Source organism: Fringilla coelebs (assembly GCF_963513975.1).
Source record: "Fringilla coelebs genome assembly, chromosome: 2".
NCBI lineage: Eukaryota > Metazoa > Chordata > Aves > Passeriformes > Fringillidae > Fringilla > Fringilla coelebs.
Genome location: NC_140029.1, coordinates 83,705,875 through 83,733,544, shown reverse-complemented (window position 1 = coordinate 83,733,544; position 27,670 = coordinate 83,705,875). Strand labels below are relative to the sequence as shown.

At 38.2% G+C, this 27,670-nt stretch overlaps 1 protein-coding gene across 5 annotated transcripts in view; it reads left to right on the top strand.

Annotated features, from left to right (window-relative positions):
* Positions 1 to 27,670, top strand: part of DLG2 (discs large MAGUK scaffold protein 2) — a gene marked incomplete at its 5' end in the record, with an annotated part of 981,693 nt that overhangs the window by 432,906 nt on the left and 521,117 nt on the right. For all 5 annotated transcript variants that reach the window (XM_084227140.1, XM_084227144.1, XM_084227143.1 and 2 more), the window contains one exon: positions 26,316 to 26,477. In XM_084227140.1, coding sequence (XP_084083266.1) covers positions 26,316 to 26,477 — 162 coding nt within the window. The remainder of the gene's footprint in view (positions 1 to 26,315; positions 26,478 to 27,670) is intronic.

The following is a 27,670-nucleotide window of genomic DNA, read 5'->3' as shown; positions in this document are numbered from 1 at the left end:
GGGAGTCTGTCCTCCAGAATGCATCCTCTGTGCTCTTCCATGAAACTGGAGAAGTCTAATGGATTCTTGCTTTTATGCTGTCTTGTTTCTTCTAGTCAAGAAATGCTAGCATTGCCAAGTTCTGGCAAAAATTCATGCTGGCAATATTTCTAGCTCATATTATGGCCCTGCAGTGCAATTACCCCAATGTACTGATAACCCTGAAAGAATTCACTTATTATGCAGATGTGTAAAAGCAAATTGTTGTGGTAACGCTTTGAGCTGTGCTGCTGAAGTGGCTGTGAAGATAAGAATAGCCATGTTTTGCACTACCACAATGACCCTTTAGGATTAAATGTATGAGGATTTGTTGTAATACTTATTTAACACATGGGACTAATCCAGTCAAGTTCCTTGGAACAGTCTAACCTCAGTTCTGCACAAATGGACTTCATCACATGAAGTCATAGAGGAATTAATAGAATTGTAGAATCATAGAATGGTTTGGGTTTGAAGGGACTTTTAAAGTACATCTATTCCAATTCTCCTGCAATGAGCAGGGACATCTTCAACTAGATCAGGTTGCTCAGAGTTCCACCCAACGTGGCCTTGCACATTTCCAGGGATGGAGTGTCCACCACCTCTTTGGGCAAGCCAATATTTTACCACTCTTATCATTAAAAATTCTTCCTTGTATCCAGTCTGAATCTACATTCCTCTAATTTCTAGCCATTAGCCCTTGTCCTATTGCTACCAGCCTTACTAGAACATTTGTCCCCATTTCCTTATAAGCTCCTTTGAAATGCTTCAGTAAGGTCTCCCAGACCTTCCTTTCTCCACAGTGAACAGCCCCTGCTCTCTCAGCCTGTCTTCATAGCAGAGGTGCTCCAGTTTGTTGAGCATTTTTGTGATTCACTCCAAAAGGTCCGTGTTCTTCTTATTTTAGGGTCCCAGATATAAAAGGAGTAGAAGTGTAAAACCAGTAAATATAATTTTTTAAAAAATCACTTTTTCCATTTTTGTAATAATGTACACAGAAATGAGCTCTGTGCTCTGTTGAAAAATCACAATATTTAATTTGCAAAAAGTGCTGTAGCAGACAGTTCTGATTAAGACAAAAAAGCTATATGGAACTGAGTTTAAAACACACTGCTAGAATAACAAAATTTGTTCAGGTTATTTGCCGTGATTAGCTTTAAATGCAGATTAGTAATATCAAGTCATTATATGTTTATTTAACTTGGAGACATCAGTACATTGCAACAATGTCATACACACACTTGACCATTTTCAGATTTGTATAAAAAATGGATACTATCATTACTTAGTAAAAGCAATCTCATATTTGATCTGATGGTCTCCCCTTAGGAAATAAATGCATGAAAAACAGTTAAAGTAAAAATGCACTCACTTGATCACCATGACTTGCCATCACATGAACGGGGATGTGAGAGCATTCAGTAAAACACAGTTTGTCAAGTTTATCTTTTTTTCCAAAGCGTTTTTTGTTGAAATGAAAGCAAAAACACATCAAATTATTTTTTGGCTTTTTTATCACTACCAACTCTTTTTAATATATTCTTGTAGTTTAGCTACAATGGTAAATGATGTTGGGAGATTTCCAGCCCTAGTCCAGTTATATCAGCCATAAATTAATCTTCTCTATAACCTCTGTAGTCTTCTGAATTCCATAGCAAATGGTCTTTATATACTCACCACACCTTAATGTTATGAGTCAGTGCTTCAACAGATCAAGTCTGTGTGGTGAACCTGAACAAGTATAGTGGCTTCAAGCTATGACTTTCAAGGTCACAAATACATAATTTGAAAAATATTTTTGCATTGTCAGTTACTGAATCAGTAAGAAAACCATCCTCATCATTGTTATTACCCTTCCATTTCCTCTTGAAGTCAAAAATGTTAATTTTTGATTCCCAGCCTTTGAAAATAAATAACCCCAGATATTATTAGAATAGGGTCAGTTTCTGCACCTGATGCTGAACCTCAAAGCTAGTGGAAAATATAGGATATCTAATGAGCACAAACGTTTATAGATAAATCTGTAATCACCAGAAAATTCTTATAAAATGCTGGGTCATGACAAAAAAACCCAAGCAACTTACACTGAATGTATTTAATACATCAAGTATGAAGGTGGTTTTTTTCTATTTTGATGGTTGTTTTTCCTCTTAAAATGCAAGTCCAGTTGTGCTTTGCAAGGGAAGTGCCTAAAACTCAGGCAGATATGAGATGCCTACATACTTTGTAAACTGCTGCCTGGGGATTTTGATTTTTCAGCTCTAGGAAACCTTCTGATAGATTTCCAAAGCAAACCCAGTTAATCACCAAAGTTACTGGAATTCTAAAGAGATTCTTCTTACCATAAATGGAAACAGATAATTAAAATATATTTTATATAAGTATGTGTTTTAGGCATCATGTGCTGGATTATTTGCCCACTTAATAGATTCCTAGCCATTTCCCACTAAACAGAAAGTATTTAATGTATGCATATTAATACATGCATGTCTGGAAAATAATAATCTTTGATACTTTTAAATACTGGTGGCATTAGAACCCGCTTTCCCTGCTAAGAAGATAGAATACAAGACCTGCAGGATGTTTCTCATTGGCTTTTACCAGGAAATACTTGATTTGAGTTTTTAACAATAGAATATATCACAATAGACAGGGGAGAAATTCATCCTGTAGTTGCAGGTTGTTGTAAACTGGTGTCAAATTCACATACCAGCTTTAATTTCCTGTTAATTGCATTTGGTGAAAACAGTCTATCTCACAGAAAAAAGTTGGCACTGCAAAAAAATGAGTGAGGAAACACTGTATAAACTAGGGTGATACCTGCTAGTATGTGCACCAGTATGGAATGGAACATTTCTGATGGATTTTTGCCATCTGAACTTTTCAAATGAAAGAAAAACTGGAGCTAGTAGAACTCCTTCAATTCTTGGGCACACAACTATTTGTTATAAAATTTTGTCTCTGGGAAGGGAAAACAACCTCAAGTAATCTATATAACACACAAGCATGTGAATAGGAAAATCTGTGTTTCTGAATATTAAAGCTATGAATTCAAATTTTCCCCATGCTCCTAGTGGTTTATAACAACAGTACATGTGTGTATACACTGATAAAGGGGCTCTCTTGTGAATTACTCCTTAAAGTAATAACACATGGGCCACAAAATGTGTTTGCAGTGTTGCTTGAACCCACAAAATGAGGAAACATTTTTCTAAATACAATAGATTTTGATAACACTAGTTAGCCCCTGAAAAAAATAAGATTCTGTCACTAATCTGTTTGCTGGAGTAATAGATGTGTCAAAAAATACAGAGCTATGGGAAATTCTTGACAATTTCCTCTCTATCCATATGAAATGCAGCGTGTCACAAAAACACACTGCTGAGGCTCCCAGCATCTCATAACAACAGAAAGCACTGCCATAATTATCTCTGCAACATAATGTATTCTGATTACCTATGTACAGCAATTATATAAAATAAGAGAGCTGTTAATGTGCTATCACTGAGATACAGAGCTCATGTGAATAATTTATGTAGAATGAAGTAGGAAAGTGCCCTCTTTTAATTAAAGGTAAACTCTAGAACATTCTCAGAGAACTCCAAAGATTAAAAATTACCTCCTAGAATAGAAACATGGAATACTTTGTGTTGGAAGGGACCTTTAAAGGTCATATAGTCCTGCTCCCTGCAATGAGCAGGAGCATTTTACACTACATGAGGTTGCTCAGAGTCCCATTCAAACCTGACCTTGAGTATTTCCTGGGGTGAGGCATCTACCACCTCTCTGAATGACCTGTTCCAGTGTTTGATTACTTCTTTCACCTAACTTTGGAATATAAATATAATTATGGCTTTTCCTTAGTGGCTACTAACCAAGTGTGGTTCTTGCCTTACTTTCTTCAAAGAAAATAGTATATGTGGCTTTTTATACAATGTGAATATATTTGTTTTGCTGGATTATGTGTCTTTACCAGGAAAGTGCTACCTATAGGTTTGTTTCAAATCCTAGATTTTACAGGAATTAGTTGAGTATCTTCTCAGCCTCCTTCATTCAAGAAAGCCATAGGGATTGAGTGCACTCTCAGCAAATTTGCACATGACCCCAAGCTGAGCGGTGCTGTTGATAGTCCTGAAGGATGGGATGACATCCAGAGGGACCAGGACAAGCTCTAGAAGTGGCCCATGGAAATCTCATGAGATTGAAAAAGATCAGCTGCAAGGTGCTGCTTCTGGGTCAGGGCAGCCCTGGTTATCAGCCCAGGCTGGGGGATGAAGGGATCAGCACAGCCCCATGAAGGACTTGGGGTGCTGCTGAGTGAGAGGCGGGACATGACCCAGCCATGGGCACGCACAGCCCAGAAAGCCAAACCTGTCCTGGGCTCCATCCAAAGTGGTGTGGGCAGCAGGACCAGGGAGAGGATTCTGCCCCTCTGCTTCACTCTGGTGAGGCCCCACCTGGAGTGCTGTGTCCAGCTCTAGGGTCCCTAGTGCAGGAAATACTTGGACCTGTTGGAGTAAGTCCAAAGGAGGGCCACAAAGCTGATTAGAGGGATGGAGCACCTCTCCCATGAGGAATGACCAAGAGAGTTGGGTTTGTTCAGCCTGGAAAAGAGAAGGCTTTGCAGCCTTCCAGTACCTGAAGGAAGCCTGTAAAAAAGCTGGAGAGGGACTTTCTGCAACAGCATGTAGTGACAGGACAAGGGGGAATGGATTCAAGCTAAGAGAGAGTAGGTTTAGAGTACATATAAGGAGGAAGCTCTTTGCTGTGAGGGTGGCAAGGCACTTGAATAGGTTGCTAAAAGAAGTTATGGAGGCTCCATCTTCAGGTGTTTAAGGCTGAGCTGGATGAGGTTCTGAGCAACCTGGGCAGGTGGTGAGTGCTCCTGCCCATGGCAGGAGAGTTGGAGCTAGTTGGAGTCCCTTCCAACCCAGACCAATTTATGATTCTATAACTCTGTAATTGGAGAAATAATTTTCCTCATGTGAGGGACAAATCTGTTGTGCTAAGAGTGCATTGGCTTTTTTCTCCATCACTAGTATCTTAGGAGTTTAAGCTGTTTTCTCGTTGTACTGGATCTGAATTAAGAAAGATTTCCGAGATAAAGGCCGAGCAGTTGAGGTGCTTGTCTGTACAGAGCAATGTTGACTAGCTGGGACATGTGCCCAGAGCTTTCACCAGCTGAATCCAGGTTGTACCCAGGTAGGGGTTTTACAACACATTTCTGAAGATTAGTGCTTTTAGGGCCCTGCCAGATGCATTTCTCAAGCATCATTACTGAAAAGGCAAAAAATGGTACTTAAAGTATCTCTGTAACACATTTTAGCCCTTCAGTGCAGTGAGTCCAGTAACTCTATTTCTTCTTTGCTTACCATTTTTCTGGAGAAAAGTCTGAAGAAATGAAAGTCCTTCCACTGACATGAGCAGATTTTAGGTCATTTCAAAAGTGCTTAGTTTTCTTTGATTTGAAAGAGGATCAGTTCACCTCCATCAGTGCATCATTATAAAAATGAGGTCCTGGGTTTACTAATGATCATAGGCTGAGTTAAAATGATCACATTTGCCAGAGTGTAGAAAACTAGAGCAAGTAAGAACAAGTAGCTTAAGAGCAAGTAGCATTTTCTTGCAACTGGCAGTGCAAATGCAAGTATGTGTTTCTAGATATTCTATCTATGCCGAGCAGTAGAAGTTCTGTTTTTCAAATACAGTCTGTCTTAGATCTGTGTGACTATTCCCTTTTCTTTTAAAATACAATTTCTTTGAGACAAGAGCATTTTATAAGAACATACTCATTTTAATTACCTTTTCCCTTAGGGCATGATTACATTCTTTTTTGTACTGTACTTTCTTATTGTTATTTATTTAGTTCTCCTAACATTTTTAATGTGCTACTATATTTTCAGTTTAATGATTAGCATTCTAATGTTTCAATATTGTAAAACATGCTTCAGGATAATTTCTTTTCAACCTTTATTCAGTGAAAAACTAATTTCCCTCATTCATTCGATTCTGAACTGCTGAGTGACATCTGGAGAATTTCTAACTAAGCAGCGAGAATTGTATGTTAAATCTAAAGAAGAAACTTAAAAATTAAGAGAAAATAATAGTTTCAGGAGAAAAAAGAAACTTAATTCTCTGAAAATTTTGAGTTCACATTTTGAAGACTATGTAACAATAATAAAAGGGACGATTATTTGTTTTTTAATTGTAAAAGACTTAAATTTATGAAGTGACACTATAGGCACATGACTAAAGCTAAGATTCCACTTTCAGAAAACTGGTGATTTCTTTGGTTTTTTTTTTTGTTGTTGTTGGTTGGTTTTTTGTTTGTTTGTTGGTTTTTGTTTGTTTGTATGTTGTTTTTACTAGCACCTGCCTTGCAGATGAACACCACATAGAATGCCATATGTTTATTTTTTCTCACAAAAGAGGCTGATACAACCGACCTCTAAAACAAAGTCCTTTTAGCAGGATTAGTGAAAAGACTACGGAAAACATTTAAAAATAGTTGAATGTCTGTCTAGTCTTCTATTTAATTAATTAATTTTGAATTTATTAATAATAACCTGAATCCCTTAGCCATGCTTTCAGCTACAGCAAATTTCACAGGAGCTGACCGAACTGGGTTCCCCCTGCAGTAACTGCTGGTCTGAGGCTCAGTGATTGGAGCTACAATAGTTCATAGGAATTTCAAATTCACAACCAAAGGCTGTCATCTACTGTTGTCTCAAAACTGTATTTCTAAACATTACTGGTGTTACAGTGATTCAAACCCCATATTGTTACTGACAATTCAGGAAAGAAAATACCAGGTCTTGTTGAGGTTCTTCAAGTAGCCTTGGGAAGAGGCTGCTACTGTGCAGATTATAAAATGAAGTTATTGCCACATGCTTTCCAGAATGGCTTTTACATCCAGTAAAATATAAGAAGGCTTGCTAGCAGTGTAATTCTTCTTTTACCTTGCAGAATTGTCTGTGAGAAACAAAGAATAAAAAATTTGATTGTGTTCTTTACTTTGCAGGAAGTGTGTTAGAAAATTCTCACAGAGGGAAAAGCTTCGAAAGCTTCCATTTTATTTATTTCCTACTGGGCTTCATTCCCATTTGCATTAAGACTGTTAAACTTGCCTTTGTCACCATAAAGGGTTGCTAAGCTGGGTGAAAATGACACATTTCCCCCCAGTTAAAAAATTCCTTACACAGCTAACATGGTATATAACAGCCTCTGTGTAAATATGAATCAGGCTAAAGTTAATGCAAGTTTAGGTATCGCTGTCTTTCTTCCTCCTTTGTTTCCACATGCATTTAAGAAGTTAAGACAAATAGGTTTCCTGTAACTTCAGGCAAATAACATCCAGAAAAATAAATTAATTTTTTGAAAACGCATGATTCAAACAATCCTTCCTTCACACATTTATATACAGTCAAAAGATTCTTTTTTTTTTTTTTCACAGTTGTTTTCATACTGTTTTTAAAGACCAATCTTGTGAATGTTGAGCAACACCATTTTTCATCTGAAGCCCCATGGCTGCCGTGTGGAAAAGCTCTGCTTCCCATGTCTACACATCTAAGATTTCTGCTAACATCCCAGCGGTGTGCTTGACTGCCAGATTCGTAGTGTTAGGTTCTCAGATCTTGAAACAGCTGGTAGATGCTTTCTAGTCACTTTGTGCTTACAGGGGAGGGGTAAAATTTGTAGCCTGCAGATGCAAGAACATCGCACCAAGGACAAAAGTAGCCACTGGAAATGCTCTCTTGCTGCATGCACCACCTCCAAGGAAAACTTTTTCCTCATACTTAACATTTCTTAGCTGAGTCCCATCTGACTGTGAAAAATGCTCCTTAACCTTCCACACCTCTCTTTTTTTTTCCAATTCCACAGGTCCTTGTGGTTCTAAAATGTTGCAGCCCATGAAACATAAATCAGTTTTTGTGGCCCACCTCTCGGTACACAAAACTCCTTTAAAATGAGGAAAATGATGTACAAAAAGTTATGCTGCTTATTTCTCTAGGTTTTCTTTTACCTGGTGATTTTTTAATAATGAAGCTACAGTTTCTGTTGCCCATAGCAAAATATTAGGTATTACCATGAAAAATATCTCATTGTGGACTTGAATTGTTTCTTTAGGCTTTAAATACTGTTTCTTAGAGACCTTTTCCTACAATTTTATTTTAAGTAAACTGCAACCCACCCATGTTCCCTTTGCTAGTAATGTCCTTGTTCTCATTCCAAATTACAGTGTAGTGCCCATGATTATATCCCCAGAAAGACTCCTGTCAAATGCAAGTGTAAATAGAACTTGAAGAAAAGGAGATGCATTGATTGGAACTTAAAACACCAGCTTCACTTTGTGTGCAGATGGTGATGGATTTTTCTTTTTAATATCCCCTTGCCAGTTCCCTGTTGGATAAACCACAAAGTTGTGTAGTGGGTGGACTTAAATTTGCAGGCAAAGATGCTCTTCTGTTGTATTTGCTGGTGTAGACAGGCCTAAAATTTCAATAACTTTTCAATGTAGTAGCTTCTTTTTGCTTTAATAACTTCTTTTGCCTCTTTAAAAAGAGTCTGACTACCTTCCTGTTTTTAACCACTTGGTTCTGGATCCTGTGCATGGCATTATGTTTTTGACTGCTAGAGGCCTTATTTGTCTCCTCCCATGAGCTTGAGTGGAGAATTTTTTTGTGAATAAGCTTTAATGTATTATTTGGAGACTTAGTTTCATATCCTTGCATTGCTATAGAATTTTTTTTTTTTTAAATCATAAAACAATTGCAGTAACTTGAAGTGTAAAGCTAACCTAGTTGTGCCTGGGATATGGCTTTAGGCACTTAATGGCACTTTCTAGGGGCTACAGTTTTGGACTTTTAATTTGCTGAGCATTAACAAGATTTTTCAGTCTACAGGAGATACTGGAAAATAGCTTGTTATCCAGAGATAATGAGGAGAACTGAAGGATGTTAGAGAACAATGAGGTCTCATAGTAGACTTATTTTGTTTCCTCTAAAAGCTTTCGTTTTAGATGGAAGGGTTCAGTTTTTGTTTCATATTTTGGAATTTGCTTAGCTTAAGGGATAAATAAACTGAAAATATAGAAAATAAAGGATAAAGTTATGGAAAACAATTGCTTCATGCCTATTCCCACATTTTCAAACACAATTGGTCTCATCACTACTAGAATGTGAGGAGGAAAGCGTGTAAATACAGTTGCTTAATCCAGACTGACCCCTAAATAATACGAGTTTTTCCCATACTGGAGAACAAAAAACAGAGGACCCCCAAATATTGCACATTTATAGAAATAATATCTCTTAAAAAAAGCATTTAATTTGGTGAGGCTGATTTTCCTGCCAAAGAATTTAGTTGCCATAAGAAGGATGCTTATCCTGTTGCTGCTGTTGATACAAATCTGTCAAGCCCATTCATATATCAGTTTACTGAAAAAATACCCCCACAACAGAAATGTGCACTGGGATTATAGGTGTTGATCTAAACCTGTCATGGATATAAAGTAAAAAATAAATAAATCCTGTTTATGTTATTTAATTTAAAGAAATTTGGTTACAAAAGCATCACTTTATGCTGTTGTTAATTCTCAATGTCACCACCAGACTGATAAGTAAACTTGTCACTGTGAAGTGAAATATTTTTTTGTATGAATAAAGTTAGTGCATTTAGTCACTATGATCCCACTCAGCTAATAGAAATCTTTTGAATAAACCACAGGTTCTCTGCTTTAAGTTCTGTAATAACAGCATTTTTCTTCATTATGGAGCACACTTCAAATGTCTTTGTGAAACCATTTTTGCTATGGCAATGTAGTCTTCCCTCTGCCTAAGAAATAATAAAGTATCAAGAAAGAAATACTACATCTGACATTCCCAATGACTTTTAATTTCATTTTCTCTAAGATAAATATAGTAATACTCCTTTAAAGCCTTTTCTGTGCTGTTTAACGCTGATGTCCATACAGATGTCAGGCTCAGTGCAGGCTGAGACTGACAACTTTATTAAAATTTTTCAATATTTTTCATATATATTTGTGTACATGTACACCCTAACAAGAGTTCTATTGTAAACCTTTTCTGGATGTCAGAATCCTAGTATTTCTGTAAAGAGAGACTTACTTCCCTGGCTTTGGCCACATTATGCACACTGATGATGGACCTCTCTGACCATGTGTGTTTCAATCAATGGTATTTTTTTATATTATCTCCCCACCTCATACTTCTGGCAAAAGCATTTTCAGTATTTCTAAATTAATTTCCTTTTGATCCTCTGTCAACATAGATTGATGTCATATTTCAATTCTACAACCCCTGGCTTTCCTCTTGCTCTGCTATTATACATGTTGGTATTCCCAAGAGCTGCAAATTCCTCCATCTACTCACAAAATCATGCATTGTTTATGAAGGCTCATATAGAAGAAGAAGTACTTGAGTGGGATTTTTTTTTTATTTTTGATCTCTCTTTGGCCATTCATGTGTTTGTGAACTTTGTGGATTGTTTTGGTTTCTGACGATCTTCAATCCCAACTCTTCAGGTAGTCTGTACCTCTGATGCAGAACTTGAAAATGTTCAAACCTCACTCCCTCTTTTATCTGGGATATAGGAGAGGAGTCTCCCATCCCCCCTCCCTGTCTAGGTCTGCTTCTCCCTGGTGATCTTTGCATCTCTTAGAGACATGTCAGGTGCTGCTGCAGGGCTGGAGCAGGGCTGAAAGCAGCATAACTCATCTGTGAGGGTTGTTAAGAGGGCTGGGAGCACAGGGAACCTCCCTCCATTAGCAGTGATCATTCATTCAAACCATGCTGATGGCAAACAGGAATACTGGCTGGACACAGCACTCTCTGGGGGTTTTCTAACAAACCCTAAGAAATTAAGAACATAATTTCCACAGGAGCAGAAAGTTCAGCCTTCGGCGGTTTCTGCATATCCGGAGGAAAAGATCTGCCATCAATATTCAGCTTGCCGCTTCTGTTATTAGGTCTCAGCTAAAACAGCCATTTATGAGGGAGAGGGAATGGGATTCACTGCATATTTTATGTTGGTGAAATTAATGGTCGCTATGATGGCTTTGCAAAGCATCCAACACACAGGAATGAGTGCAAACCCTTGGCTATTAAGCCTGTGCATCTCACCTTAGACTTGTCATATTTTGTGAAGCGCATTTCACTGGAAGTGTTAAGGCAAAAGAGAAAGAGTGATTCTTAAGATTTTAATGTGTGGGCAGAATTTCTCCACCTGATGAATTGCAGGTGGCTTAACTAACGTAGAAATCATTTAGCTTCTCTTAGAAGTTCTTTTGAAAGTTGGAAGTATAAGGTATTGCATAAGATATCAGAGAGAGGTTCAATTAACCGTGCAATAGGCAATTGCACTTTTAGAATATCTATGAATTCCCTCGACCCCAAGGGAGATGTGAGTTTTAACATCATCTCTGATGGTGTTTTTATTTTGTTTTGCTTTATTTACAATTTTCTCTTTGAGACTTAAATTTCAGATTAGGAATGTCAAAAGATAGAAACAAATTTAATTTCCTAGACTGTATGCCTAAATATTCACCTGCTTTTTTTCAGCTATACTAAAGCTCTAATAAATTACATTGTTATCCCTTCTTGAACTGCAGGTCTAATGAATAGTATTAGTCTCTCTTTTAAGCCTTTTTTTTCTATCATTTTAATATACAGTAATCAAAAATAAGTCCTTTAAAGAGATTTTAGGTGAAAATATTTATAAAGCAAGCTCTTTTTTGAGGGCAGGAAGTAAACAGAAAATCAAATTTATGTGTGTGTGTGTGTATATATATATATATATATATATATGTTGGCTGCTTATGTGATTTTATGTAACTCTAAGAGAGTTAAAACTGCCAGGTAAAGTCTTTTTCCTTTTGGAAATTATTCATAGGAATATATCCATCTTCATTAACTGTCTTCAAAATATTTAAAATCATACTTGCAAGCAAATTAATGTATTTCAAATCTTCCTTTGAATTTTGTTTTGAATTATGTGTACCTTAATATTTTAAAAACTGTTGCTCCAGTTAAAGTAAAGCAATTGAATGACATGTTGAATTCCCTTGGTTTGGTTTTTCAAGGAAATTCTTCATTTAATTCATTCTGAAATCAGCTTTTTTAAATAGTAGTATTTAATATAGAGCCCCTGTGGGTAGTGGTATAAATAAATGCAGATATTAGCATTTATTCCACTTGGGATGTCTTTTGTTTTTTTCCTTTTCATGCTCTTTTGGGACTTTTTGGGACTTCATACACTTTCTTCCTGATAACAAATAATATATATTCCACATCCAACTAATGAGAATCAAATACTGATTTCTAAAATATCCTAGGAAAAAGCAGAAAACATACAAAAAGAAACAAGTACATGACAGAAATGTCAGCTGTAGAGTCACTTCAGGAATTCAGATTTTGAAGGAAATAGCTACCCTTTTTTTCTTTAGTATATATTAAAATAAATTCAAAGAAGAATCATGGCAATGGCACCTTTTGCAATTTCAGATCTATAGCATACAGAAAAGAGGCTTCAGTTTTTTGTGTAGAACTGCAAATATGCACCATTTATAGTCTGTTCCAAGTCAATGCTTTTTATATAAAGATACTACTGAAAATCTGAAGCTGGAACAAGGAACAGAATGGGTCCAGAATACCTGAGTAGCCCCTTATGCATATGATGCTAGCTAGTATAGCTTGGCAATGTATAGCTGAAGTGCAGGCATTCAAATTATTTTTTCAGGCAGGTAAACTCTGAGAGCATGCAGGGAGTTATCAGAAGGGATGCAAGGGTGTTGGGAAATGCAGATATCTGACTTATTTCCAGGTGAGAGCCAAACACTTGCAAATGAGCTGCAGTGATGTGAGAAAATTAGTGAGGCGGGAGGGACTCGAGAATTGCTGATTTTCATGTTATTGTCATAATAACTGAAACACTTTGAAATTTTGGTACAACGATAGAACATGCTTCGCTTGGAAAACATTGGCTCCAACAGAGTAGTTCAGAAGCTTTGAGAATAGACTTTGTCCTGTTAAAATGATCTATTTCACAGAGTTTCATTCATCAAGTTTAAGACAAATTTTTACTGGATTGCTTTGAAAATACAGTATAATAAGAAATTAAGGAAACATTTTCACTGTGGTTCCATGACACTTATTAGCTGGAAAGTTCAAGAAGACAAGGTGTTAAAACCCTATACTCCTAGCTATTTCATTATTCTAATAGTATTTTTTTTAAAAAGAGGACAGTCAGTTCAAAGATGAGATATCATCCTGCATTTGTTCAGACAGCTAATGTTCATCTTATAACTTTAGTTAATCACTTGTAAAAGAAAGTCTTCAAAACATTTTCTGCTGAAACATGTAAGCATTACTTTGGTAATTAGAAAAGCTAATAGGGACATATTTTAATAAGCTAATAAAGCTGAAAAATATCTCTGAGAACATGGATCCATAGGGCCAAAAATCACTGGCAATTGGGATTTGCTTAATTCTATGTTCTGCTTTCAAGACTACAGATGCAATCATAGAATGGCTTGTATTAAAAGGAATCGTGATTATTCAGCATGTGAAACTTGTACAAGGGTGTTTAAGAATTTTTTTTTATAATTTTGTTTCCAAAAAAATGTTCCCAAAGTTATTATGGAATGATGAAATCCTAGAATGGTTGGGTTGGAAGGGACATTGGAGATCTTCTTCCAAATCCCCTGCCATGGGCAGAGATATCTTGCACTAGACCAGGGTACTCAGAGCCCCATCCAATCTGGCCTTGAGCACTTCCAAAGATGGGGCATCTACAGCTTCTCTGGGCAACTTGTGTGTCTCTCAACCTTCCAAGTTCAGAATTTCTTCCCAGGATGTAATCTAAACGTCTAATCTAGTTGTATGTTCACAAGTTGTGGCAATTCCCACACAGGCAGTTTTCACTTCGGTTTAATCAGGTAACACTGACAAAGTCACTACACTGAAACCTAAACACACACCTCCCAAGGGACAGCACGCATCCACAGTTGAGCTCAAAGTCTGACAGCCAGAGGAGCTTTTGAGTCAGGTTCACCAGTGCCAGTATCTCAGTTTTTGTGTAGTTAGTTTCAAGCTCTGTTCAGGGGCAGCCCACCGCTTCCGGAGCAGCAGCGATGAGATGAATCACTCAAAATGGTACATTTTCCTTGCTGTGGATAGGCATTCACACAATTGTGATTAATGTTGCCAGAATTTTGCTCATGCAGAGATGTTTTATAAATAGTAAAATGTGTTTTTCCCACTCTATACATGATAGTTTATGTGAATAATGTTTTATATATATAGCGCTGACTTTTAGATCTGTGATCCAACTGCAACAAAGGTCAACAACAAGGGAAAGTCATGCATACTTTCTCATTGTCAAGATAAAAATGAACTGTAGCTCTCAGTTTGGTTCCCAGGAAGCTTTTCTCTTCCTCAGCAGAAAATCACAGCTCCAGACTCAACAAATACTTTTCCTTGTTGGTATTATCAGCTGAGTAGCAGAGGATTGACATTGAAAATGTAGAGCAACTTGTCTTTTCTGATAGACGTGGTCTATGTAGAGAAAATGATGCAATTTTTACAAGAAAACTTCTGTTTTGGGGAGTTTTGATTGTTACTTCATCAGAAAACAAACAGCGATATTGGTCTTTGGTGATCCATTTAGAACTTAGCCAAGCACTAAAAAAGATGGAAAATGAACAATATCTTTAAATAGACTATATTTCCAGATGGATGTTGCAGATTTGGCCCACTGCACATATAAAGTTCTGGAAAATATTTATATAATCAATCAATCCATTTGTTGGATCAGGACTTAAAAAAACCCTCTCTGCCTAATAATAAAACTGCTGTGTCTAGACCAAGCTATTTGCTTGGGATTGTCTGAGCTTTGTTTTGGGTATCATTTTAAGATAATGTCTTTCATTTCAAAGTTAAGAGTGCCTCATGATTGCCTTATGATCTGGGCTGAATCTAATTTTAACGTGGTTGGATTTTACTTTGTCCTGATTTTCCAATAATTAAGAACACAGAAAATGTACCATGACATTGTTATTCGACTGACAGCCATTTATGCAGCCTTTCTGAAAGCTAGCTGTTATGACCAAAGGAACTTTGTTACTTTCTTTGTATTATTTTATACAAGAAATTTACTTTTTTTCAGCTGAAAACATTAAGAAATTAAAAAGAAAGTTGTTACATTATCTCGACTCTTTTAAATAGGAATTTTTATTCAGCACAGGGGGGATTTAACCTCTTAATTAAGCTAGCACTATCACAAAGAGGGATGGCTTTGAACATTGATAAGGTCAGTCTGCCAGAAAGAAATTTTTTATTTCCTGACAAGGTAACATTACTAACTTAATGTATTCAGCCTCTAAAGTATTCAACCTCCTCCTTTGCCTTCACCTGCTCTTAGCAACTGCAAACCCACCAAAAACAATCAAAGAAGGTTCAAAATACTGTGGAATTCAGCACAAAGGTAGACAGACACAATGTTGACATGCAGTAGTTGTATCCAACAGAAATGTCAGGTGATAACTTTCAAAAGCAATGTAGTTTGAGGTTTTCCAGGTTAAGGCATGTAAAATTTTGATTTTCATGGACTGGTAGTAGATTTCCATCTAAAGAATTGTCTGATGCCCAGAGAGTCTTCTATGCCACATATTATAAATTTGTACTTTTATAGCATTTTTCAGCTCTAAGGAACTTAGAAATTACTAACCCTGCCAAATATACACCATAATGTGACACAAAACCAGTGTCTGATCACTTTCTGCAACTACCATAAAGGAGGTTGCAGTGAGGGTGGGTCAGTCTCTTCTCCCCAGTAACAAGTGACAAGACTAGAGGAAATAGCCTCAAGTTGCTCCAGGAGAGGCTTAGATCAGATACTAGGAAAAAAATTCTTCATGGAAAGGGTGGTCACACCCTGGAAAAAGGCTACCAAGTGAAGTGGTGGAATTGCCATCCCTGGGAGTGTTCAAAGGCATCTGAATGTCACAGCTGGGGCTATGGTTTAGGGGTAGACTTAGCAGTGCTGGGTTAGTGGTTGGGCTTCATGATCATAGAGTTCTTTCACAACCTTAATGATTCTATGACTGAGGCACGTACACTGGTCTGTGTTTTCAGACACTAAGACCCCAGTTGGCTTCTTTAAAATATGAGTGCCCAAATCACATAAAAATAAAAGGTATTTCTATTCTTTCAACATGGCTATGGAAGGAGATCCCTAAATAACAATAGCCCCAACAGAGAATCACTGTCTTCATCCATAAGGAAAAGTACTGGTTGATTCCCACACTTAAGCTCTAATGTGAAAAATGCTTCCATATCCAAGTAAGACAAAGGCAAATTGTAGATGCCTAGGTCTAAAAGCAGTTCTGCAAACAAGGGAGATCTGTGCCCATATCCCTTGCTTTCCTGCAATTTTGCTTTGCTACCTGGAGTTCTATTCTCCAGGACCCACTCACTGCCTTGGTTCAGGCTTAGCCTTACAGGACTTGAAGAACAAAGGAAAGCTATGCTGGGAGGCTTGCTTGGCACCTCAGAAAATGCAGGTGCAATACCTCTGTTGGTTTATTTTTAAATGGAATAAATAAAGGTGATGATAGAATGTTCCCTCTTAATTTCAGGTACAGTATGGCCAAAGGAGTGGTAAATTCATCAGAGGAAGTAAACCCAAGCAATTTTCCCATTACATTGAGCTTAGTGTACCTGCAGGCTGTGCAATTTAATGGGGTACTCTCTTCCTGCCCAGCCCCTGACCTGGTGGAGTTTTGTCCTGATGTGTCACCATCAGATCATTGAGCTGAAGGAGCTTCCCCTGGAACCAAAACCTCCCTAGATCAGGAACTAGGTTCCTGTGGAGAGATGAAATATGGAAACATAGGTTTTTGCAACAGCCTCAGTAAAGCAAATATTCCCTTGTTAATTCAATATCTTGGTGTTTCTCTGTGTTCTGTTTACAATGACAGCTATTTTGCCTGCTTATGCACTAACCAGGGCTTATTAAAGTATCTGAAAATGTAGATTATTTTATCACAATTATGCTGTATTGAAAGGCTGTGGAAGGATTAAGACGCAAAAGCCCATAGCTGTTTTTTCAGTAAGTGCCCTGCTATTGAAATGTTTAACTCAACCCTTATAAGTGTCAAGCACATGCAAATGCACCTGACACAGATGTTTTTTGCTGGCCTATTGAACATCTAGTTAAAATGGACTAAATCCATCTTTCTGTTGGTAAAAATTCATAGCTTTTCAAAGAGGGAACTGATAAGAAGAATATTTGAGACTAGTAATAACTTGTTCAGCTCCAACATAAATTGCTTTGTAGAAAAAGAATTTTATCTTCAGAGCTAATGGTCTAGGTTCATCAGGGTGACAACAGTGAGATTGCCAAGTTTATGTACATAAAGTTTTTGTATTTTTATTTAAGAAGATAGTTTTCCACAAATACTGAAAAATACTTATCTCTATACCTTCCTCACACTAGAAGAAGCAGGAATGCTATTAAAATTTATGAGGTATTTTTATGTGTGTATACTTTGTGTTCAAAGAACTGTTAAAGGATGGCAGAGTGATAAAGTTAACCACTCAGATTTAGGAAATGCAAGAATTGAGATGCTCTAAGCAATTTTATTGCAGGCCCTCTGTGGCCATATATTGTAATGTAGTATTATAATATGCATCAACTCTATTACATTTTTAATTATATGGTTACTTTTGTTTTCATGGGCTTTCTGCTTCTTTCAGTACGTGGAGTGGTACTTCATATGGCATTTTACATTCAACATATGTCTTCATGCATTATTTAATGCAAGCAGTTCCAGCTGCTCCATTATTATTTTTTTCATTGGTTTTCCTGTTATACTGAAGGGAACTTATCAATGTATGGAAGTACCTGAAGGGAGAGTGTCAAGAGGAGGGAGCCAGGCTCTGCTCACTAGTGCCAAGCAGTGGGACAAGAAGCAACAGGCAGAAATAGGAAGAACTGTAGTATGCAGGTGACCGAGGGCACGGGATGCCATGGTATTTCTCCTGTACAAAGTCCAGCTCTCACTCATTTCAGCTAAAGCTGCTGATGCTCAGCACTTCTGCAAAAAAACTGGCCATCTGTGGCTTGCAGGGCATTTTAAAGTGAGGAATATCTCAGTTTTACAGCTGTGGAAAGTTATGTTTTGCGAAAAGCCTAGCAATGAGTGAGAGTTCTGTGGTAAAAGCAAGAATAGAAGCAGTTATCTACAATAGCATTCACCTGTCTTAGCCTGAGAGCATCCTTTTCCTTCATAGAGCCTTTCAGCAGAATCCCCCTGTTTCTGTGAAAAATGATACTGGCATCCCACAGACACATAATTTCTGTGTGAAACCAGGGGAGAAGGTTTCAGCTGCAACACACAAATGGCTTGCTGTGTCACGTGCTGCTGGGCTAAATTAAAATATATATCTTTGGTACAGAAAACACAAAAGGGGCAAGCCATTAGTTCTGTGGTTTTTTTATTGTTTCTCTTTTATCCTTTTGTTTCAGGCAATGCTAATGCATTATTTATTTATTACAGTCCATGATTACTTTGTACTCTTCTGATGTAAACCTCGGGTGTCAGTTTTGCCAGGCTGCTTTCCCACCGCAGGCTTATTGGCAGGGAAACTGAGACATGGCAACTGATGGCATTTCCCAGCTCTGCCTCTCCAAATGCTCAGCTGTAACCTCAGCACAGTCCCCTCCCATGCCAGAAGCTTCTCTTTCAGGCAGGGAAGAGGTGGAAAAAGAGAATGTATGAGGGTCAGTGCCTCTGTGCTGGGGATCAATGGGGATGTATATCTAGGGCTGCACAGGGAGCTGCAGGGGAAAAGGAAGGAGCTGCAGAGGCATGAAAGCTCCTAAAGCAATTGGGGGAACATGGACCTACCAGAAAAAAAAAATGCTTTGAGTGGAATAATTGTAGACTATAAAAAGAAGTAAGCAAGTGATGTTATTGCAGGACAGAGGGATAGAGAAGTAGCTACTGCCTGATGCTGATGAATGGTACAGTTTCCCCCTCATCTTTCCTTTGCTCCCCTTAGATAAACAATCAGTATTAGCTGGATTTTCTTTTTCTCTTTTTACTGAATTTTGTACTCTGCAGCCACGTTCACCATTTAATCCAAGCAAAGGCATCCTCTTAGGATGTCTTTTTGTATATTGGCACTTCAAGTAAAAAATCTATTTTAAATTATTGGATAGCAAGTAGCAGCCTCCAGAGGGCTAAACTGGTGCTGTTAACAGGTCCAAAATGTGATGCAGCATATGGAGCTGAATACCTCATGGTACAGATTTGCATGCAGGCGGTTTTAATTAGGATTTAGAATTCCTGGAGGAATGCAGCATTCTGGGCTAGTCTCAGTCTTGTCAATACATAGTGGTTTTGTTCATTCTAAAGCTCACAAAAACTGATAGATTTCTACTTGCTTGTAATTTTTGATACTTTTATGAACTGTTTGAACTTTCTTCCATCTGCCAGCTTTATGTACCATCACTGCTTCTTTATGTATGCTTACTATAAAAGGTTGCTGTCTTTTTTTTTTTTAATAATTTTATATCAGGTCAGTTCAAAAGAAGAATCGTTTGAAGTTTTATGACATTGCATAAATACTTATTTTTTCCCTGCAACATATCATAGTTCAAAGTGAGATTATGCTTTAACTCGATGGTTACTGTGCCATCTTGTGAGGAAAAGGTGCAACTACCTCCAGCTGACAAAACGAATAGGTACTTAGCTAATGCCCATCTCACTTCTTTTTCATCATGAAAAATAAAATCTTTTAGGGTTTAAAAAAAAAAAATCTTATGAGAATACCTTAAAACATATTTGTTCCACTGCATTATACTTGCCTTTTTTTTTTTTTTTTAAACTAAGCATATACTCCCTGCTATGGGCAAAAACCTGGTGCTTTCAATAAACTGAGATAAGAAATTATAGGGTTTTTTCTCCTTCTTAAAAAAAAATAAATTAACTTCTGGTTGTACTAAATGGAAAATACATGCAAATTCTCAGTATTCAGCACTGATAATGTTCTTTCTGTGAACTAATTTTGCTTTTAGAGGAAACCTTTTGTCTTCTAAAATTCGCTATGTGTTTCTCAGAGATAGCACACTGTAAATCAGCCAAAGTACTGCCAGCTATTACACTGAGACAGACAAAAACCTAAGTCCTGACTTTAGAAAGACTGCTTTACCCTGGAACATTTGTGAGGAAAAAAACAGACCAAAACATTAAAAAGAAATTACAGTGGCATCAGCAAACCTACAAACTTATGTTTAAATAATGATAATTATCATGGCTATTAAAGTCAGTGTAAGTGCACTAGATCTTGGACTAAAAAAAAAAGACTGGAAAAACCCCCAAGTTCTACAACTGCCTAATGAACTGATTCTCTCTGTGACCTTGAACAAGTTGCTGCATTTCTGTGCCTAATTTTACCCACCTTTAGATGATGCACATCAACAGGATGTTATCAGTCTTGACTGCCACTTATAAAGCTCTTGGGCTTCTTGGATGGAAGGTATTGCTGTGATATAGTGACAAGCTTGTTGGAAATCTACTTGATAAGCAAAAGAGCAAGTCATTCACAATAAGTATAATTATTCAATGATTTAAGCTTCCTAATCTACTTCCACAGTCTTGGCAAGCAGATTGTGATTTCTTCCATTTTATATAATGAGAAGAGTATTTTTTTTCTCTTTTTTCTCTATAGATTGATTGCAAATATTCAGAATTCAAGCTGTGTTGCTCATTTGCAATCAGTTGGATGAGTAATATTATTTCTGCTCATGATTGGATGAATGCCCAATGATTTGTGTGTACAAATTGTAAAGTTTGTTTTCCAAAGATGCTCATTGGTATGACATTGAAATTTGCTGCCTTTGGAGAGCAGTAACAGTAAAATTTAACACACTGAAGACCAAAGAAAAAACCGAGCACCAAAGTAGGACAAGGTGACGTTTAACATTTTTTTGGTGGGATTTTGCTGATTCCTCATTTGTCTAAATGGACCAAGTCCATTATGTTTTATTGTGTTGTTGTTGAGTGCTAATACTGAGAAAAAATCCCAGAATCCTAGAATGATTTGAGTTGGAAGAAACCTTATAGATTATCTACTTCCAACTCTCCTGTCATGGGCAGGGACACTTTCCACTTGACCAGGCTGCTCAGAGCCCCATCCAACCTGGCCTTGAACACTTCCAGGGATGGAGCATCCAAAACCTCTCTCAGAAAATCCAGTGTGTTGAATTCTGGACCTAATCTCATGCAGAAGGTGGGTGATGCTTGCTGTTCAAAAGCAGCTCCCATGTCCAGGTTCCAGCAGATGACTAGCAATGGAGCTAACCTACTTGGGAGCTGCAAAGAAGCTCAGATGCTGGTTTGAGAGAAAAGGCAAGTGAGTGAGAATTAAGAGGAAGGTAGTACTGGGACCCAGTTGCATACCTTGCCTATTTCCAGATTGCAGTGGGACAACTGGATCTATAAGAGGTCATTGTTTCATGTGGGAAATTTTCCGCAGAAATTCCTTTTCCTGTGCTCTCACTGTTAAATGGGTTATATGAAGAATCACAGCTCGTAAGGAGCAGAAGTCTGGCTTGTCATTAGGAGGACTGTAAAACAGAAATTATATTCAAGACTTGAAATGCTGATGTGTAACAGCTAAAACTGGTAGTTTTGCTAGTGTTTCCCAAGATAAAACATAATATAGTGGCCACTGGCTAGCACACTGGCTTTGAAGAGTGATTGTGAGGGGGATTCACTCATGAATGGGTTATTATCTCACAGTACGTTGCGGTATTTTTTTTCCATTATTAACATCTATAAGCTGTTTTCTACTATGAAGGTTTGGCTGAGTGAAAAGCAATGTTGCTTCTTTGCTTATGTGTCTCTTGACATTTCAGGGTGTTTTCTAGTAGGTCAGGATTCACTGGCTGCTCATTTCATAGGGTGTTGTAGAGTCTGTGACCCCTCAGACACATTTAGCTCCCTCGTTTTTCAGTCCTCCTATTGCAAGCAGCAGGAATATGTCATGTATTGGCGTGTGGCCCAGCCAAAGAGCTGTGTAGAGAACCACTGACATGTGCTTTTGAATGGCTACTCCAGCTGGGCCACATTCAGCAGCTTAGGTCAATTTGACCTGATATAAATTGAAATGTTCTATTTGCATTTTCTGCAAACTGATGACAGCAACAAAAAAAGAACAAATAAACAACAAACTTTTGTAAAAATACCAGTTCCCTTTGGCTCAAAATTGGATGACAAATTCCAAGCTATCTGTCAATCTGTCAAAGGTAGGTCATAAGAACATCTGTATTTCCATACCAGTGCAGTCCTCTGGCTATTGTAACTTGAGAACTGCCTTTGTTGAAATTTAAGGGTTTTGACCATTACCTCCTGCTGGCTTCATGTAGTCAAGTTCTGTCGAGCTGACATCTCTTTGGCAATCACAGCCTTGGAAATGCTCCTTTAGACAGTATGACCATGAGGAGCAGTGATGCTGTAATTACCTCACACTGCAGAGGGAATGGTCTCTTATAAAAAGGCACGTTCATATTAAAAATTCACAGCAGCACACTCCACACCCCCATTATAGGTAATTACAGAGGATTTTAAATATCTGATGCTAGTTGGCAGCGTACAATACCCTGTCAGCAGCAGGCACTGATTTGTAATTTAATTATCATAAGACATCCACCTGTTCTTTTGTCAAATGAAGAGTAGCATTTCCGTGCAATCATGCTTTTCCCTCCAGAAATTTGAATTAGTCCTTAGAGAAAGGTTTCTAGGGAATGGTTTTTTTCAAGGACGTTTGCAGGACCCCATCAGAGCAGGATGATGGAAATGAATGAGGCATTTCTGCAGGAGTACCTTAATTCTGGTTTGGTATTTTCAGCCTTACCACTGGCTTTTTGCTGTGTCAAGCTGTTTTGGTTCACAGCTGAAAGCATTTCAATGAAGAGATGCTGTAGGAGGAAAGATGTATGAAAATCAATGAGTTTGGTGCTAAGAACATGAGGCAAACCCATAGAAGGATTGACCCAGAAATGCTCTAGGCTTATATTTTGTGAAGAAGGAGAGGCTGGGCTTGGGATAGGAGGGAGACAAAGACAAATAGAAGAGCGGAAATCTGTTCCGTAAACTTTTCAGTTGATGGCACGTGAACATGGATATTACTGAAGTTATCCTGGCAATGTGCATTTATTGGATAAATAGATCAATTCAAATTATAAAGCAAGTCTATCTCTGGAGATCCACACAAGTGTTCTCCTCTTTGGGAGCAAAGGGCTCAGGGTGAATCAATTTCCTTTGGGCTTTGGCTCCTGTTTATGCAGCAGCTACACTGCAGTGCGGTGATGGGGAAAGGAATTACTGATGGTCAAAGAGATGTTCCCTCTTTAAGGCCACATCACACTGCTTCTGGCAGTGTAAAACTGCAAAAATCATCTGAAAAGAATACCATGTATGTTACATATATACACACACACATACATATATATGTGTGTGTGTGTGAATGTATGTATATATAATCATATTTGAATTATATAGAATCAAATTAATCGTACATAAAGAAATATATAAACATAGAATAAATCATAGAATCATAAAATGGTTTGGGTTGGAAGGGACCTTAAAGATTCAACCCCCTGCAAGGGTAGGGATGGCATCCACTAAATGAGATTGCTTAGGGCCCCATCCAACCTAGGCTCGAACATCCCTTACAAGGATGGGGCATCCACAAATACCCTGTGGAGTTTCATCCTGTTCTCATGCTTCATCACACTGAGGAAGACTTTCTTCCTAATACGTAATCTAAACCTCTTCCAGTTTAAAACCATTCCCCCTTATCTTGTCACTATATGCCTATATAAAAAAATCCCTTTCCTTCCATTATATAAGCATCTTTAAAGTACTGAAGGGTCTCACCCTGAAACCTTCTCTTCTCCAGGCTGAACAACCAGGCTCTTTCAGCCTATCTTCATAGGAGAGGTGCTCCATCCCTCCGATCCTATTAGTAACCATCTTCTGGATCTGCTGTAATAGGTACAGAGGAGGGAATGTCTTTCTTGTGCTGAGGACCCCAGAGCTGGATGCAGTGCTCCAGGTGGGGTGCCACAAGGTCAGAGTAGAAGGTGAGAATCATTTCCCTTAACCTGCTGGCCACTCCTCTTTTGATGCAGCCCAGGATGAGGCTAGCTTTCTAGGCTGGGCATTCACTGTTGGCTTATGTCCAGCTTACCATCCACAAGAACCTCCAAGTCCTGTTTTGCAGTGCAGCTCTCAGTCCTTATTGTGGGAAGGACTCCACTCCTCCCACATCCACCTAGAAGATCAGAAACTTGTAAGAAACAGGAAGCCTGTGTATATGTATGTGTACAGCTTTTTTTATCTGCAAAATATTGTCGGCAGGACCAGGACAGTGATTGTCCCCCTGTAGTCACCAATGGTGAGGCCACACTGCAAATCCTGTCTTCAGTTTTGGTCCACTCTCTACAAGGAAGGCACTGAGGTTCTGGAGCGTGTCCAGAGAAGGGCAACAGAGCTGGGGAAGGGTCTGGAGCACAAATCTGATGAGGAGTGGTTGGGAAGGTGGGGGTGTTTAGCCTGGAGAAAAGGAGGCTCAGGAGGACCTTATCACTCTCTACAACTGTCTGAAAGTGAGGTGGGGGTTGGTCTCTCTGCCAAAAAACAACTGATGGGATGAGAGGAAATAACCTCATGTTGTGCCAGGAGAGATTTAGACTAGACATTAGGAAAAATTTTGTCACTGAAAGGGCTGTCAAGCATTGGAACAGTCTGCCTGGGAAGGGGTTGACTCACCATCCCTGGAGGTATTTCAAAATCATGTATTTGTGGCACTTGGGGACATAGTTTAGTGGTGAACTTGGCAGTGCTGGGTTGGATGGTTGGACTCACTGATCTTAAAGATCCTTTCCAATCTGAATGGTTCTATGTTCTATGATAGAGTTTCTTATGGCATCTGTCATTGCTGTCTTGTCTTCTTAAGAAGTAGCCACTGGATGTTTCCATTTTCCCCATTCCTGAGTTAATGAGATGACTCTGGTATTCTGCTCTTATTTCTCCTAATTACATTTGAGCAAATGACTCACTTAAAAGAGGTTGTCTCAGAGTAGTCATCTTTTTAGAAAGAGTACTCACTCAATTAAAAAAATAATTGATTGCTTGTGGCTTAAATGATCCCTGTGCCAAGCCTTAAATGTGACATTGGCTGGAGTATTGATGGCTTCTTGCCCAAGTAATATTTGGCTGGTGCCAGTCATTTCATATATTCATTAATTATGTTATCTGAAAAGTGAATATGTGAAGGGCTGCAGGCATATCCCAGGAAAGAAGAGAATAAATCATGTCATGTGTATTCTGAAAATAATTGGCAACTGCTGAAACATTTCCATACATAAGATTGAAGGCAGGAATACACTGGGGTGGTTTCCTTAGGAGGGATGAGTAAATGAAATAACACTCCATAGCTGAGTGGTCAAAGTGAAGTGGACGAGCAGCAGAGAGGTCTGCTGCATGGAGAGGTCTGCTTTGGGATGTTCTTGTACCTGGACTTCAGACTTATTGTTCTTATATGGCCATACAAATAAATCTTAGGCTTTTATCCAATAGCCCCCTCCTCAGGACACAGCTGAGGGGATGACACCTTTTTACACAGCATTCTGGCTGGAGAACAGATCAGGTAATTTAATTTAATTTTAAAGGTTATATTCCTTGTTTTTACAAGCTTCATTTGGGATCTTGGACAAGCTCCTCATGTTGCCTCTTCACGGAGAAGAAGGTTATAAGCATAGAACTTTACTGCAAGGGAATCTTCTGTGGGACTGTGCCTCTGTGGAAGTGTGTGTGTACTCTCCAGCATCAGAGTACACACTGCCAAGTGGAAAATAACTCAAGTATTTTGCAGAGAAGGGCTATAGAACTCTAATTCCTTACACAGGGATGTGAAATGTGGTCTGACACTCCAGCTTAGCTGATCAACATCTCTTTTTCTTTATTAACAGTGTGTCATCTCAAATGTCTATTTGATGGTGAAAGTCTTGCATATCATGACAGATAGCACAGTTCTCTCTTTGATACAATGGTAAAAAAGAATGACTCATTCTCTCCAGAACACACTAGGAAATCTGATTATCATTGTCTACTGTATCATATTTTTTTTTGTTATTCAACAATTATATTAAAATATAGGAATTAACTCCTAAAAGCTTCTTTGTTCTTCCTTTGTGTTTTCTTCCTCTAGAAATATCGTTATCAAGATGAGGATGCTCCACATGACCATACTTTGCCTCGTTTAACCCACGAAGTGAGAGGCCCAGAGCTTGTTCATGTGTCAGAGAAGAACTTGTCTCAAATAGAGAATGTCCATGGATACGTCTTACAGTCGCACATTTCTCCTTTGAAGGTAGGATCCATACAACTCATGTCTTTAATCCTCAAGTACGAGAAAACGCGTACCATGAAATGCCTCGGAAACTTATTTTGTTGTCTGAAATCTATCATTGCAGATTGATTTTCTTGTGATGGGTTTTTAAGGCTCACTGTAGTGGAACAGGTGATAGTTTAGTTGACAGAGCATTGTGTAGAGATGTGAGCTTTCTGCTTTGAGTGAGGCTTTTGCTCGAGTAAAAATAATTCCTGGCAAATTAGCCTGTTTTTCTGTATATTGTGAAAGGAATAATGCAGGTTCTTAGCCTCAATATCACAGTGATTTTGAAATGGCAGACTTCCCTTCCTGAGGATCCTTGTTCAGAAATTAAAAAAAAATACTGTAAATGTAACTAGGTTTTTTCATCTCTCAGAAAGCTATATCAAATTCACAAGTTATGTCTGAAAAGGGAGCTCATTTGCCTCTATTCATATCCTTGCTGCTCAAGCACTTGCAGTTTTCTGTGGGTTTTGATGCAATTCAGAGTGCTGTAGAGATATCTTTCTGTTAACTAAGGCAACTATTTATAAAGTATTGAAACTTCAGCTGTATGTGGGTCTGGTGTCCTCTGATATATCTTGCTGGGCAAAAATGTTTCTCTTCCTGGTGAACCCAAATAATAACCAAAAAGGAATCCATTCCTAAAAATTTACATTTGTCCTTTAATAAGAATGCAGCGGTTGGAAAATATTCCTAGAGCTTCTCTTGTGGAAGGAGCATAGATGCAGTGATTAGCATGATGGGTTTTCTATTTTAGTTTCTACTAGGCCTGGGAAGGGGGGAAAAAAGAATAATATTCTTTACTAGAGGCAGTGATGTTCTGGGTAATAGTTTTATTCCTGCAATTTTCTAAGCAGCGAACAAGGCAGATGGGCTTTGCTCCCTCTGGTGCACAAAGCCTGTGAAATGGGCACTGCTTGCCTAGCACAGTGTTTACAGTGTGGTTACAAGTGAAAGGAAGTGTTTATTGTTAAAGATTGATGTGACTATAGCTGGTGTTCATTGAGCCTTTGTGGAACAGCTATGCAAATTAATCTTTGTCCTCTGCTCTTGTTGGCCTTGTGCTTAGTTTGTATGATGTTTGTCTTCTCAGGTTTTAGCAATTTTCTGGGTTACTCACCTAACTTTTTCTGCAGAAGCCAACAGAACCAAGCAGTGATAGATCATCT